The following is a 16,042-nucleotide window of genomic DNA, read 5'->3' on the forward strand; positions in this document are numbered from 1 at the left end:
AACAGGGCTCTATGTAGCACATGCGGCTAACTTAGTACAGTGAGCTCAGATGATGTAAGTGGGTTCAGAAGGGCTTAATGGGCAGAGCCTTGAATTGCTCAGCTCTGGGCCCCCGTAATGCGCTTAGTTTTAGGCAACAATAAGTCTCCAATATTTAAAGGTTAGAATATATGCCCTTTGCCCCCCAGATCCATACCCTGACTTACTACCAATTATAAAGGCTCACAAATTTTCTTAGTATTGATGTCTGCAGTTACTGATGTACCAGTATCTAGGGGAAAATGGTTTATAAAATTCTGACACAAAGGAGTATAAGATTATAATTCATCAAAGGATTCACATCACAGAATCAATGCAAGACCAGAGAAGTTTAGCATTTAGTATTCGACTCACTGAACTGCACTGGAAAATGTAGGCTAATATACAACAATTAGAAAACATTTTCAATCTCAGCTATTTTTACAATGTGGCGATTGTGGCTTAAATTTTCACCTGTCAATTCATCTATAAACAAAATGGATTACTGCCAAGAATTTCTGTCTTTCTGCCTGTCTGTCATTATTCACTATAATACTTAAGCCAATAATGCTTCTGTTGAACTGCAACTCTCTTAGGTTTCTCGATATATCATCTAGTTTGCCATTATCCTCTAGTCTAGATCTTGAGTCTATTTTATTACAATTACCTGGATAGGCTTTTGGTTTCTGTGTACTGTGCCGCTATTAGAGGATTTATTCGCTAAGGCCAGAGTTTATCTGAGTTCACGTTTAAGCTTTTAATTATCACATGAACATGCAATAATTACTAATTTGGTTGTGGTGCAACTCTGTAGACTTGGGGAAGTAAGTCTCCCCATACCAACCTCGTTTTTGAATTCAACATGCATTTTACGTGTGGCTGCGTGATTAGGAAGGACTTCGTATTAACTTATCTCTTCTGAGTTTGCAGCAGAGGTGAAATAAATAGTTTGAAACTCATTTCATCAGGGCTCTGAAGCATTTTGAATAGTAAGTTGAATTTGCTGAAACATTCCTGAGTCAAGATGGGCTGTGGCTGAGTTGCCTAGTTTTATCTCCCTTAATTTGTGGCTTAGTTAGCCCTAAATTATGTTTTTACTTATTTAATTACAAATAAGATACAGCACTTAGAATGAAGGAACAGGATGTGTAAAAGAAATGGTTCAGTAAAATTAAATCTCTAATGTAACTTTTTGTTGTTGTAATTCTACAGGAAGAAATGTGAAAGACAACAATAAGCTACCTTGACGCCTTGCAATGTTTGTCTGGCTCTGACAAACGTGCATTATGGATTTTTTCCTAAAACACTAAAGAAGACAGTAAAGTTGCCCGAAGAAGATTCAGTAGGAGGGAAATAAATTAATAGTGCATTACAGATCGTAGGACCATGGCAAACAGCAGCAAGGAACGTCTTTGTGGATCTGGGGCACCACTTGGTCATGTCAATGGCTATCCCTCAACAGTCTACCCGTATGCTTTCAGTGGGGGCATTCGGAGCTCCCCCCCATTTGAAGTGCTTGCTAATGGTGGCTTCTTCAGAAACTTCTCCACAGACCTTCCCAAAGAGATGGCTTCTCTGTGTAAGTATAAAGCCAGAATAATAATAATTCCATTTCCAGCATTGCTGCAATGCACAGCTTGATACTGGCAGCAGGAAAAGGCTCGAAAAACATCTTTAAAACAGACCTCTTACATTGGAACAACTGCTTGCAATAATTGATAGATCTTAAAAAAACAAAAACATTTATATCTTGTGTTTTCCAAAAATGTTTAGAAGCACCGTTACAGATTCATTTTTGTTTAGAACACAAAATTTACCTGCATGCAGTTGACCTCCATATGATCCAGTGGTCAAAGTGTAACATGTTTTATAGCGTGCAAGCCAGGAAAGAATATAGGATTAGTTGTGTGTGCTAAATTCTCACAACCCAAGAGCAGGCAACAGCCCCTTTTTGAATCACTACTCCTAAGGAAGGCCTGGAGATGGAGGCCAGTGTGCGGTAACAAATAATTGAAGAGTAGTTTTAGAGTAAACTCACCAGATCGTCAGAGCCGTAAGGGGGTGAGCCAGAGCCAGAATATGTCCAAACCCAAAGGTCGTTGGTCTAACATAGAGTTGTAGATCAAGTAGTTAAGAGGGTAAACTTTAACAAGTTGTTGTGGGTTTTTTTTGTTTTTTTTTGTTCCAAATTTACTTAAAAGTAACTAACAAAAAACACACGAAATTCACTATAATCTTAGTAAAAGGTCTAAAAAAATGAGAGCTGAAATACTGTCACAAATTTTTTTTTAAATGAGATACTATTTCTATACTCATGTAGAGCTCTACCAGCTAAACCAGGTGTGTAAAATATATGGTCCATGGGTTGGATTTGACCCACTGGGCTCATGTATCCTGCCCATGTGTCTTGTGCTTTTCAAGTGAGAGAATGGAGCACTGCATCGCAATGTATCACTGTGATACAATTATACAAATAGCATATAGAAATGATTACTGTGAGTTTTATTGCTGTGGAGCTATGTGGAGCTGTGATACACTCCTACACATTGCACATTGCTGTGGAGCTCTATAATTTACTCACACAACACAAAATACTGTTATATTTCTCTGCTGTCCTGTGATATTCCCTTTTACTTTTCACTTTAATGTGGCACTCTGTCTAACACATGTAAACAGTGCACAATGCTGTTGGGTTCTGTGATACTTGACAGATACATATATGCGTACATAAGTTTAAATATATGTTATATTCTGACCTACATTTGCTCTGTTGAACCTCAAAGCAATTGAGATTGACACCCTTGATGTAAAGTATGCAGCACCTCTTTTAAAAGCATATTGATTAAAGTATTGTTTTCTAGGTAAATTGATGGGAAATATATAAGGAGTAATTTATTTGCTAAACATTGAGTTGTGTGATTTAAAAACTAAATTCTAAATGTTAGAGCATAAGTAGGCAACCATCAGCAAGAGACGAGCTACACAATTGATAAAAGGAATGGAGCATTTTAGTTACGAAGAAAGGTTGCTGTAAAATAGGTGCAGAGGCGAACGTAGTAATTTATTTGCTAAACATAAGAAATTAAGAAATTCAAAAGCCTGAAGTGCCTCGGGAGACCAGACACGAGCATTGCCATCCTTTTTTTGTCATACGAGTGATAGGCGCTACAATAGAGGAAAAACCTTTAATGAAACGTCTATAATAATTAGAGAAACCAAGAAAATGCTGAATGGCTTTCAAACCTTGTGGTAAAGGCCATTCTATGACAGCAGAAAGCTTCTGGGGATCCATACTGGGGATCCATACGAAAACCTTTAGCGGAAATCAAGTACCCCAAAAACTGGACTTCGGATTTGTCAAATAGACATTTTTCCAGTTTACAATAAAGGCCATTAGCAAGAAGGGTCTTCAGAACTGTTGTAACATGTCTATGATGAGTGTGTAAATCTGTAGAATATATTAATATTTCATCCAAGTACACAATTACACGTGTGAATAAAGTCTCTTAAGACGTCATTAATAAATTCTTGAAAAACTGCTGGAGAATTACATAGACCAAATGGCATAACGGTATACTCGTAATGACCGGATCTAGTGTTGAATGCCGACTTCCATTCGTGGTCTTTCTTAATACGTATTAAATTGTATGCACCTCTAAGATCCAATTTAGTAAATACAGTCGCATGTTTGAGCCTGTCGAACAATTCCGTGATTAAAGGTATAGGGTATGCATTTTTGATAGTGATTTTATTTAGACCTCTATAATCAATACACGGTCTTAAATCACCTTCTTTCTTTGATACAAAAAAGAACCCCGCTCCAGCCGGAGAAGAGGATCTCCTAATAACCCCTTTTCTAGTGATTCCTTAATATACTCCTCCATTACACGGTTTTCTTGAACAGATAGAGGGTACACCCTGCCCTTTGGAGGTATAGTGCCAGGCAATAAATCGATAGCACAATCGTAGGGTCTGTGAGGCGGTAATTTGTCAGCCTCCCTTTTATCGAAGACAGTCTTGAGAAATAAGTACTGAGGGGGTATAACCGTAATCAAAGGAGTGGTAGTAGGAACATTAATAGAATTCAAAGGGGTTACTTCAATAGTACAAGATTCGTGGCAGGCTTCGCTCCATGATTTTATTTGCCCTGACTCCCAGTCGAAAATGGGATCGTGAGCACGTAACCATGGGTACCCTAACACTAGGTGTGAAGAGGGAGAGGTGATGACCTGGAACCGAATGGTTTCAAAGTGTAAAACCCCTGTATACATGTGTAACGGTACAGTTTCATGAGTAACAACTGGAGAACTTAATGGTCTACCATCTATGGCTTCAACGGCCAAGGGTGTCTCCTTCTCTCTGATGAGAATGTTGTTTTTCTTAACAAAACCAGAGTCTACGAAATTTTCAGCTGCCCCGGAGTCAACCAGAGCGTATATGTGCTCAGCTATACAACTCTCTCCCATATGTAAAGAAACAGGAAGAAGCAAACGTTTAGGAGGCAATTTAGGAGACTTAGATATCACACCCAAGGCCAGTCCCCTATAAGGTCTTAGGTGCGAGAGTTTTCCGGAAGCAAAGGACATTCCTTTACCATATGGTCTCTCCTACCACAGTATAGGCAGAGTCCGTCCGTTCTCCTATGTAACTTTTCAGTATCAGAGAGTTTGGCAACCCCTAATTGCATGGGTTCCTCCTCAGATACTTTAACACTCTCAGGTTTATCAACTCTGGGGTTAATAGGTGTAACAAAACGTCTATTCCTGTTCTTAGTATAGAGCCTGTCACGAATCCTATTATCTATATCAATGAGGTAGTCAATAAGGTCCTCTAATGCAATAGGAAGCTCCTTAGCTGCTACCTCATCCAGTATAGTGTCAGATAAACCTTCCATGAACGCAGTAGTTAACCCATTATTGGTCCAATCTACCTGTGAAGCAAGGGTACGGAACTGAATAGCATAGTCAGCCACAGACCTAGAACCCTGTTTAATTCTCATTAATGCTCTTGCTGCATTTTTTGACCTTTTCGTTGTGTCAAAAGTTCTACGAAAAAGCCGTAAGAAAACTGTTGAAATCATGCACCATAGGTCCATTAGCCTCCCAAATAGGGTTTGCCCACTCAAGTGCTTTATCGTTAAGTTGGTGCATAAAGAACCCCACCTTAGACCTTTCTGTGGGAAATGAACATGGAAACCTCTGCATGTCTTAGAGTCCCCTCCATACCTAGGAGGAGGTGTTAAATGGGCCGAAGTATTGGGCAAAGTAGATACTTCAGGAAGAAGAGGTGTAGGAGGTTTAGGTGTGGTTGCTGGAATAGTTCTAGATAAGAGCGTCTGGAGAGCCTGGGCTATCTGATCCATACGGTGATCCTGCTCTACAAATCTAGCCATTTGCTGAGCTAAATCTGCGGGGTCCATGGCCCTATCGTAAAGTAATGAAAATATACCCCAACACGCAGGATTCAGTAAAACAGAAGACAACACAGAGGTGAGATACGTCTACCGGACCTTAGAGTGGCCGGACTCAACGTATATAAGAGAAGTACAGAGTCAGGAACGATCCGAGGTCAAGGGCACAAAGAGACAGCGTAAACTAGGACTGGCCGGGGTCTGGTACACAGTAAACAGCAAGCCGGCAAACAGAACAGATAAGGATAAAGAGATAACGTAGTCAGAAAACAAAGCCATGGTCAAGTACGAAGGAACACAACTGAATACCACAAGCGCTAAAGGGAACTGAAACAGAAACCACGATAGGGCAAGGAACCAAGGGAAAAAGGTGAGTATAAATAGCTAAACAACTATTTTGATTGGTCCCTGTCATCTCCACGCCCCCAAAAGGTAAGTGTATGGGGAGTGTGGCATGACAGGGACCAATGGGAGGCCTTTTCCAATTTAGGCTCCTACTGTCCCTTTAAGAGCGCGCCCGAGACCCGCAGCGCGCTCTTAGAGTCAGGCTTCTCGCGGTCGCTGCCCGCCCTCCTGTTCCTGCCTACGGATGAGCCACGCGCTGCTCGTGCAGCAGCAAGACCACGCGCGGCTCAAAGAGAGGACCCCGGCCGGCCCCTGGAAAGGGTAAGTACCGCTACATTTACACAGCTAGCAGACGATCTCAGAACAATTAATAATGCAGGTCTATTCACTTTTAGTTCAGTATAGCAGATAAAGATATGTAGCAGGGGGTTTCCCTCCTAAAAAGGGAGTGTTGTCTTACGTGCATTTTGGGCCAAATAGTCCACATAGTTCCTCACATTGTGGCAATACTGGCTGGGTCGTAGCATGTTTGTGCAAACTCTAGCTCGCAACTGAATGAGAGTTAAGGAGAGACAACCTTGTTAAAACACTGTAATCGAACAGTTACAACATTGGCTTTGCATGCAGAGGAGCCCTGTACCAAATGTAAATTTCTTATGCAATTAAGAAACATAACCATTAAAAATTACGTAAATGATGTGCAAAAAAAATAATAAAATGAAATCTAGAGGAACTTTGATTGGCTTTAGAGTTTTATGCTTCAATGTAAAGGGACTTCACAATCCTGAATATTAGTGACTGATGCTCACTGGGAAAGTCTTTCTTGAGTCATGCGGCAGACTGTGTGCCGGAGGTCACATATAGTGCCAGTGCTAGCACAGGTAGGTCACTCCAGGAAACAAGAAGTTTAGATGCTTAATAGAGGACGAGAGAGACTGTTCCCTTAGGAGAACCGCACCCATGGGTGCAGTAGCTTTGAGATGTGTGCCTCAACGTATAATTATCTTTGTAATAATAATAAAAAATACATTCTCCGAAGGGAGAGGTTCAGTGTTACTGTCCCATTGTGTGTTTATAAATATAGCATTTTGTAGCCTTTGTCACTATCCTTTCTACCTTACTTGCTACAGTTAATAACTATAAATGCTCTGCAAGGTTTCCAGTTATTATTATAACCATGTTACCAGTGTAAGCAAACAAATGTATCTATGTCACTAGTCTCAGACTCCAATTAAGATTTTTTTTACATGAAGTGCCATCACACCATGTATCACTTAGCAATGAGCAAAAATACTATACATAATATATTACTATGTATGGCCTACAAATAGAAAAAAAAATCTAGATATTCTTGAACTATTCGTTCCGTAGAATATACAGGCAAATGTGACGCACCCTTGACTTTGACTACACAATTCTGCTATCATTCATTACATCAGTCCTCATTGCTGTGAGATTGTGATATAGGCATCTTAATTACTGTGAGATAGGTCATGGGGAGGTAGCGTCATATTTGTCTAGCAGGCTCAGAAGCTTTCGCTCTGAGTTGCTACAGGTAGCCAGGATACACCTACACAGGTTTGAATAGATCATGAAATACCGAGATGAGAAGTGTTTCAATTCACAGAGGTGGTAAATCCTGTTTGGTCTTGGCATGTACATGTGAAGCACAGAAGGATTTTTTAAATTGAATTAGTCAACAGCCATTCATAATCTCAAGCTGGGGGAAGCTATGTTTACCAATGTTAACCTCAGCACAGCACCCCAGATATTTGCAAACTACAATTCCTATGATGCATAGTCAGCCTGGCTCACTAAATATCAAGAAAATTGTAAGTTGGGGTTCCAAGGTTAACCAGAAATAGTATTGTCAATAAGATTTTTTGCAACAAGTAGCGCAAAAACCTTTGAACATTTTGGGCCAGCGATAGGACATCTCATGTGGGCTCGTACGTGTTAAGTTGTATATAGACAATTTGCTTAACTTCTGTTTCTATTTTAGCTCCAGCCAATGAAATTTATATTTTCTACTTCTCATTTCTGACTTTTCCTTCTTTGCAGAGTTCTTTTCCATTATTCTTCCTATATGTTGTAGCTCCCCCCATCGCACCCGGAGCATAGCTTTTTAATTTAATTTTGTTTTGTGTGCCTCCTCTCTGCTTTACCTCTCATGCATACTATCACTCCGTGTACCTTTCCTCCTCCCACAGTTGCTCTGCCTCTGGCACCCCACCCTGTTAATACTTTTTCTGCGTCTTCCCCCCAGCTGGCTGAGTGCCATATTGACATGTCCTCGGGTGTGAGTTACGTGCCATAACAGGCCTTCAGAGGTGTTGACTGGCACTTTGCCCACTTCAACATACAGATCCGGACACGTACAGGAAGCTGCCGAGATGAAAACCTGTCACTCACTCCCAGCTGAATCTTCGCTCTCTGTCCTCCTCACATAATCTAAATCCAATACACAATTCTACGCATCACTTTGTTTGTATTGATACATATTGGAATACACTGCATTTGGTTTTGCAATACAAACCAGAAGTTTAGTATTCCTTCCTGGACACGTTTTACATAACGTCTGTTGATCAGCAGTCTGTGTTTTCTCCATAACTATAAAAAGTGCATTATTTTCCCCTAGGATGTAGGTGCCTATTTTGCATATTTCATATTACTTAGTTTGACTATACCTATCACGTTTGTTACGATAATCTATTCACAGTTACCTACAGCTACACATGCCCCGACATGAATACACAGTTATTGATACACATGGCTAATGGGGGACTTTCATCAAGGATGACACTTCTTTCACCACTGTCATGATAAAGTCATAATAAAGGAGAGAGAGAGAGAGAGAGTTAAATGAGCAGACACATTCTGCTCTTCCTCCATCTGGTTGAATTAAGCTTCCATGAACAGTAGAAGCAGTTTATTAGATATGTAATTTAAAAATTGCAAGAAGTTTCATTCATGAAAAATCATGATGAATCTTCTTCTACTATTACTACTGCATGATTTATGTTAGCTGTCTGAGTAGCTTCATTGATCTGTTTTTACAAATCCAGCAGTTTCTGTAAAGGTTCATAAGCCATACAGCTTGCTTCACTGAAATAAACAAGGCCACACTCTTTGGCTCAAAGTGTTAGCTGAGCAATTTTTAACACTGAGTGCTGCCCCGTGTCTGACTTGCTTAGCTCAGTGAAGCCTGGATGTGTTGTGGGTGTGTAGTGTACTGCTTATTGTGTGTAGAAATTTCCTTTAAGTGCTTTAGAACTGTACTCCACTTCATCTAACAGTAAGCAACAAAAATATGTTCTTGAGTGAGCACGCTAGTTTTTGAATTTTAGCGGATTATATTCCACTCTTGCGGGTTTATATAAAAAAAAAAAAAAAAAAAGACACAATTGTAGTGAATTGAAATCTTATTGGCACAAGTGAGGCTAAGATAATTGAAGTGGAAAAAATTGATACTTCAGCACAATGTGGCTTTGCGATTTTAATTTAACAAAATGTTGAATTTATCGAATAGCCCCCATAGTCTCTGGATCTTTTATATTTATTTATTTATTTTGTTAAACCAATACTGGTGAATAATCGACAGAGGAATGGTAAATTGTATGCTACAGAAGCCAAGCTGGAAAAGTAGCTTAGTTGGAGAGTTTATGAAGAAAAACCACAGTTTATAATTTCCAGGTGACTAAATATGGGCTGTAATGAATACTGTTGTACATTCTTAATAATTTCTATGCACTCTTTGTGCAAATGCCTACTAAACTTACAATGTAATAAACAGTGAAACTGATTTTGTGAAGCAAGGTTATTTAACAAAGCATCTCAACAGATTTAATCTAAACTCCCATGTCCAGATTAATTTCTTAACGACACCTTTACCCTTAGGAGCCCTACCTTAGCTCACCACTAGGTGTCACTATAACAGTGTATCTAGGTGCCAACAATCTACGGACATGCACTTCTGCAACACAAGTGAACATCAGACCATTATATTTTGAAATAATAAAAGGGGATTGCGAAAGTCTGAAATGTAATTTTGTTAGTTGGGAAAAGCTGAAATTTTGGCAATTTAATAAAGACGTAACAACATTTAAGAGAATTAAAATAAAAATAAATTAAGAATTATAACAGTGTGACTTGGTTGCTTTAAGTGGGAAAACGTTTTGCTTTTCGTTTATAATTGTATCCCACTAGATCAGGGGTAGGCAACCTTTTAGCAGCACTGTGCCGATATAGGATTATGATGTCCCGTAGCGTGCCGGTCCTATTTTTTTAAATTGAGGTGTGTATGCTGCCGTATTCTGCTTGTGTTATTTGTACTGTAATTGCCTTGTATCGTTGTATTTGTAGTAGTTTGTGGTATCGTGTATGATACATATGAATGTGGGCTGTGTATGGGGGCTGCTTGTGGAATTGCGTGTGGGTGGAAATGTCACATAGTGTGTTTGATGGTGTGTGTATGTTTGGGGGCTGTTTAGGGTATTGCATGTGAGAGGCTGCATGCAGTGGTGTATCCTGGTTTTGGGCTGCCCTAGGCAGGAAAAAACTCAGGCGCTCCCCTCACCCAACCCTTCCCCCCGCCTTCTAAATACACACACACACACACACACATACACTGACAGATACGCATCCATTAGCTAACAGACACACACACACACTAACAGACACACACACACACACACACACACTGACACACTAACAGACACTCACTAACACACACACTGACACACACACACACTGACACACACACTGACACACACACACTGACACACACGCTAACAGACACACACACTAACAGACACACACACTAACAGACACACTCACACTCACTAACAGACACACTCACACTCACTAACAGACACACTCGCACTCACTAACAGACACACTCACTCACACTCACTAACAGACACTCACTAACAGACACACTCACACACACTAACAGACACACTCACACACACACACTAACAGACACACACACACTAACAGACACACTCACACTCACTAACAGACACACACTAACACACTCACACACACTCTAACAGACACACTCACACACACTCACATTAACTCATTTTTTTTTATTTACCCCCCAGCCTCCTTACCTTTGGTAATGCTGGGGGGGGGGGGGGTCTAGTGGGGCTGCCGGTCGGGCTGCTGGGCAGCTGGCTGGTGAGGGAGCACTTCCTCTGAGCTGTCTGCTCAGCTCCCTTGCGCGCCGCAGAGTGAGGCTGGGAGGCGGAGCTGGAATATGACGTCATATTCCGGCTCCCAGCCTCACTCTGCGGCGCGCGAGGGAGCTGAGCAGACAGCTCAGAGGAAGTGCTCCCTCGCCAGCGCCGCCCGACCGCCCAGCATGTCTGTTAGCCGTGAGGCTAACAAGGCATTTGCCCGGGGCGTTTGAGGGCGGCTTTTTTTGCCGCCCCCTGGAAAATGCCGCCCAAGGCAGATGCCTTGTTTGCCTCGTGGCTAATACGTCCCTGGCTGCATGCGGGGTTGTGTGCATGTATGTCGATTGTTAGCGGGTTACGTTTGTGCGGATTGTGTGTATGTTTGTTTGTGGGCTGTTCGTATTATTTGTATGAGGAGAGGGTTATTGTGCATTTCTGTGTATATCTAGCAGTCTGGGTGGCTTCCCTGGGTTCCAGTGGAGACCAGGCTGGCCAGGTACAGGTACAGGACAGGAGTTGCAACAGCAGCTGCAGGCTGCTCTACTTCAGTGTTGATTCCCATTCACAAGTGCTGGGAGGAAGTGATCTGAGATCACTCACTATATGCTGCACTGCATAAATAGAGGATTGTCCTTCACCACCTTTTCGTATTAGCAGATATCTGAAGTTTCACTGGGACTCCTGATAGGACAGAGCCTGTTTGGCTCTAGCAGCCTTGAGTGCCGTGCAAAGACACCTTGAGTGCCGTGCATGGCACTAGTGCCGGAGGTTGCCTACCCCTGCACTAGATGTTCTTTTAATTGCAGAACATTCTAGTTCATTCACCTACATGTTTAAAATGTCAGCATCAAATTGGTGAGCTTTATTTTTTTTTTTTCAAGCCAAGCTACTGAAAGAAATGTTGCTGAGACCATGAAAATGCATTAGCATTGCGAGCTGCCTTTTGATACCACAAGGGTAAGGTTAGGATGATAAATTAAGGTTACGTTAGATTGAGTACCAACTCTAAGCCTACCAATTCATAAACCTCTAAATCTTACTTTGGTACCCTACGTCATTATGGCACTAAGCACTTTCCATTATGTGTGACAATTTAACCCCGTAAGAACCAAACTTCTGGAATAAAAGGGAATCATGACATGTCACACATGTCATGTGTCCTTAAGGGGTTAAAGGTGCACTATAGGGTCAGGAACACAAACATGTATTCCTGCCCCTATAGGGTTAAAACTACCATCTAGCCACCCTGTCCCCCTCATGCCTCCCTAAAAATAGTAAAATCTTACTTTTATTCAAGCCTGAAGCTGTAACTCTGCATGCTGTTTGCCTCAGACAAACAAGCTGTCTGCTGACATCATCAGAAGTGGTGGCCTGATCCAATCACAATGCTTTCCCATAGGATTGGTTGAGACTAACAAAGAGGCAGACCAGGGGCAGAGCCAGCACAATTCAAACACAGCCCTGGTGTAACGAAAATATACCCCAACACGCAGGATTCAACTCAACAGAAGACAACACAAAGGGGAGATACGTCTACCGGACCTTAGAATGGCCGGACTCGACGTATATGAGAGGATATGAGAGGAAACAGAACAGATAAGGATAAAGAGATAACGTAGTCAGAAACAAAGCCAAGGTCAAGTACGAAGGAACAGAACTGAACACAACAAGCGCTAAAGGGAACTGAAACAGAAACCACGATAGGGCAAGGAACTAAGGGAAAAAGGTGAGTATATATACCTTAACATCTAGTTTGATTGGCCCCTGTCATATCCACGCCCCCAAAAGGTAAGTGTATGGGGAGTGTGGCATGACAGGGACCAATGGGAGGCCTTTGCCAATTTAGGCTCCCACTGTCCCTTTAAGAGCACGCCCGATACCCGCGGCGCGCTCTTAGAGTCAGGCGGGACACGTGACCGCTTCTCGCGGTCACTGCCCGCCTTCCTGTCACAGACGGCGGATGAGCTGCGCGCGGCTCGTGCAGCAGCAGGACCGCGCGCGGCTTGAACCGAGGACCCCGGCCGGCCCCTGGAAAGGGTAAGTACCGCTACACCTGGCCAATCAGCATCTCCTCATAGAGATGAATTAAATCAATGAATCTCTATGAGGAAAGTTCAGTGTCTGCATGCAGAGGGAGGAGATACTAAATGTTTGGATGCATTTTAGGCAGCCATGACCCAGGAAGGATCTCTAACCGCCATCTGAGGAGTGGCCAGTGAAGTTATCACTAGGCTGTGATGTAAACACTGCATTTTCTCTGAAAAGACAGTGTTTACAGAAAAAGCCTGAAGGTAATGAATCTACTCACCAGACCAAATTCAATACATTGTAGTTGTTCTGGTGACTATAGTGTCCCTTTAATTCTGCCAGAGATTTTTAAAGCAGTGGTATTATATCAGTGCTATAGTAATGACAGCTTTTTTTTGCAGTAGATCGCCTGTGTATGGCTCTCCTTAAGTCAGTATGTAGAGTTTCATAGTGTTTGATTGTACCATATAAGGATACAAATCATTGTCTCATGTACACTTTTACATGTTTACTTTTACAGTGTAATTCAGATCATTTCTGTATTGCAATGTGTGTTTCTTCATTAGCTTCAGATGTTCATACACATATTTTTATCTTTTTTATTATCTGATTATCCTTCCATATCCCCTATTGCCTAGATCCACTGTACTTTGTGAACACATTTTTGTAAGACACTGACCTGCTGTTTGTCTGCCTGATCTGCTGTAAGGTGTCATCCAGAGTATAATTGTATGCGTCTGCAAACACAGATTACTTTTATACCTGTTAGGCAGCATATTTATGCTAATGTTGCCTCTGCTAAAGTAGCAAAAGTTTAAAATATAGTTCAGACTCCAGTGTCATTTTAAGTTCGAAAAGTTGTACCTTACCTTATCAGACCATTAACATAATTTCTCACCTGGCTTTGGGAGATGAATTGTGCCTTTCTGCAGAATCTATTTAGATTTATATTGTTGACTGTAAGACATGGCCATATACTTCCAGCACTACTCTAGTGCGTCAACTTGTGTAGAATATGCAAAATGGTTGTAATATGTGATGATTAATAATAAATCACTATGCTTCCACTGTAACCTCCCAATCCCTTCCTACAATCTTTCTCATTTCCTTTTTTTCACAAGTAGCATGTCTCCATGTTATGTTGTCAGGTTTAGCTGTGTAGCTGTATTAAAGCTTTGCAGTACAAATACTTTAAACCACTTAAGGGGTTTAATTTTTTTGTATACATCTCCTATAGAAACCCATGTAATGACAGGAATGGAGAATTGTACGCACTGTGGATGGATGCTTTTTAAGATACTTCTCTGCTTGGTGAAAGCTTATTTTAGGCATTGCAATTTTTGTAATCTTTTAGATTTTCAGGAAACAAACCTCAAAGGGAAGTGTGCATATATATGTATTCCAAAAACATGCACTCCTGGTTATAACCAATAAAGCCCGGTGCAGGTTTGTCAAAAATTGTACAAAAAAACAAGGAATAACTGCACTCCATGGACTTAATATTACAAAATATAAAACTTTGTTTTTATTTACATGATCCAATAAAATGTTGACGTTTCAGCTCCCAACAAGCTCCTGATGAAAGCTCTCAGTTTGGAGCTAAAACGTTGACATTTTATTGGATCATGAAAATAAAAGCTACGTTTTATATTTTGTAATATTAAGTCCCTGGAGTGCGTTTTTTCATTGTGTGTGTACATATATATATATATAATGAAACCAAGAGGGCTGCACTCACCTGAACATGAATACTTGTAAGAGTGCTGCTAGGGCCAATTCATACAGCCAGTCACTCGCTCATTCACTAAACAGCAATTTCAAGTCTCACAGAATGTAATAATTTTGATTTAAAAACACCTCATCTAGGCAAAAGTAATAGGGGGTTTAGTTACAGTATATGATCATACATTGCATAAGCCTGCAACAATGTCAATGTACCCCATTCTTGGCAGGTCCTACTGCAACACCTAATGCTCCTTTGAGATTAATACACTTACTTGGGAAATGCTTCCTCCTGGAACTCTCTGCAGGTCAAGGCGAAATAGGGACCCGGAATGAGGCACCTGTGGGGTACAAAACCAAGGAATTGACCTGGACTACCAAAGATATAAATTAAACCAAGAGGGCTGCACTCACCTGAACCTGCATACTGGTAAGGGTGCTGCTGGGGCCAATTCATACAACATACAAAATCCAGCACACTCATTCACTAAGCAATGTGACTGTAACATATTCTTCCTCACCTTGCGACATCAATAACGATTGCCTTGCCAACAAGTGCGGTACTGAAATTCAGAGGCCATGTATTGATATGTCTGACCCCTGCAGCATGTTAATGGATGCTGGCCGCTGCGGATCTACATCAATTAGTAGCCCCACGTCCGCCCACAGCATGGATGACGTCGGCGTGTGTGTGACGTCACACAAAGGACGCGCACGCATTTTCTGGGGTCAAAGGCCGGTTATGGCCAATCGGATCCACAGGAGGGGTATTTAAGCTCATCTAATTCTTTATCTCATTGCCCTGTCGTGGTTTCCTTTAGTGGTTGCCCGAGAGTGCGTTCCTGATTGTTTGTTTCAGGTTTTTGGCTTTGGCTTCGTTTGACTTCCCTGTATTCTGGTATCCATGACTTTTGGCTTTCCCTCATCGTTGTGTCCCTTTCTGTGTTCCTGACCTCGGCAAGTATTCTGACTATTTTCTGGTACGTTAAGTCCGGCCATTCTAAGACCCGCTAAGACGTTACCTATTAGTCGTAGGTGTGACACAGTTCTACGTGCTGGATCAACTAGTAATCCTGACAGTGACGAGGCTCCCGTACTCCGACTGAGTACCTCTGTCCAGTCCACTTTTCAGCAGCTTTCTGGGACTATGGAAGGCATAACACTAAACTTGATGTGACAAACTCAATATAATACAAATAACCAAATATTATCGGGAAAACATACAGGAACCTATAATAACATCATAACATATTTATAGAGGGGTGGGGGAAGACTATAACTAACAAAAAATATCTCCCCTGCATGCAGAAATCAGAATATGCAAATCTACCAGAATATG

At 41.3% G+C, this 16,042-nt stretch overlaps 1 protein-coding gene across 1 annotated transcript in view; it reads left to right on the plus strand.

Moving 5' to 3' along the window:
• RARG (retinoic acid receptor gamma) overlaps positions 1-16,042 on the plus strand; it is a 174,836-nt gene that overhangs the window by 56,250 nt on the left and 102,544 nt on the right. The window contains exon 2 of the mRNA XM_063428479.1: positions 1,231-1,597. Coding sequence (XP_063284549.1) covers positions 1,405-1,597 — 193 coding nt within the window. The 5' untranslated portion in view covers positions 1,231-1,404. The remainder of the gene's footprint in view (positions 1-1,230; positions 1,598-16,042) is intronic.

Source organism: Pelobates fuscus, chromosome 1 (genome assembly GCF_036172605.1).
Source record: "Pelobates fuscus isolate aPelFus1 chromosome 1, aPelFus1.pri, whole genome shotgun sequence".
NCBI lineage: Eukaryota > Metazoa > Chordata > Amphibia > Anura > Pelobatidae > Pelobates > Pelobates fuscus.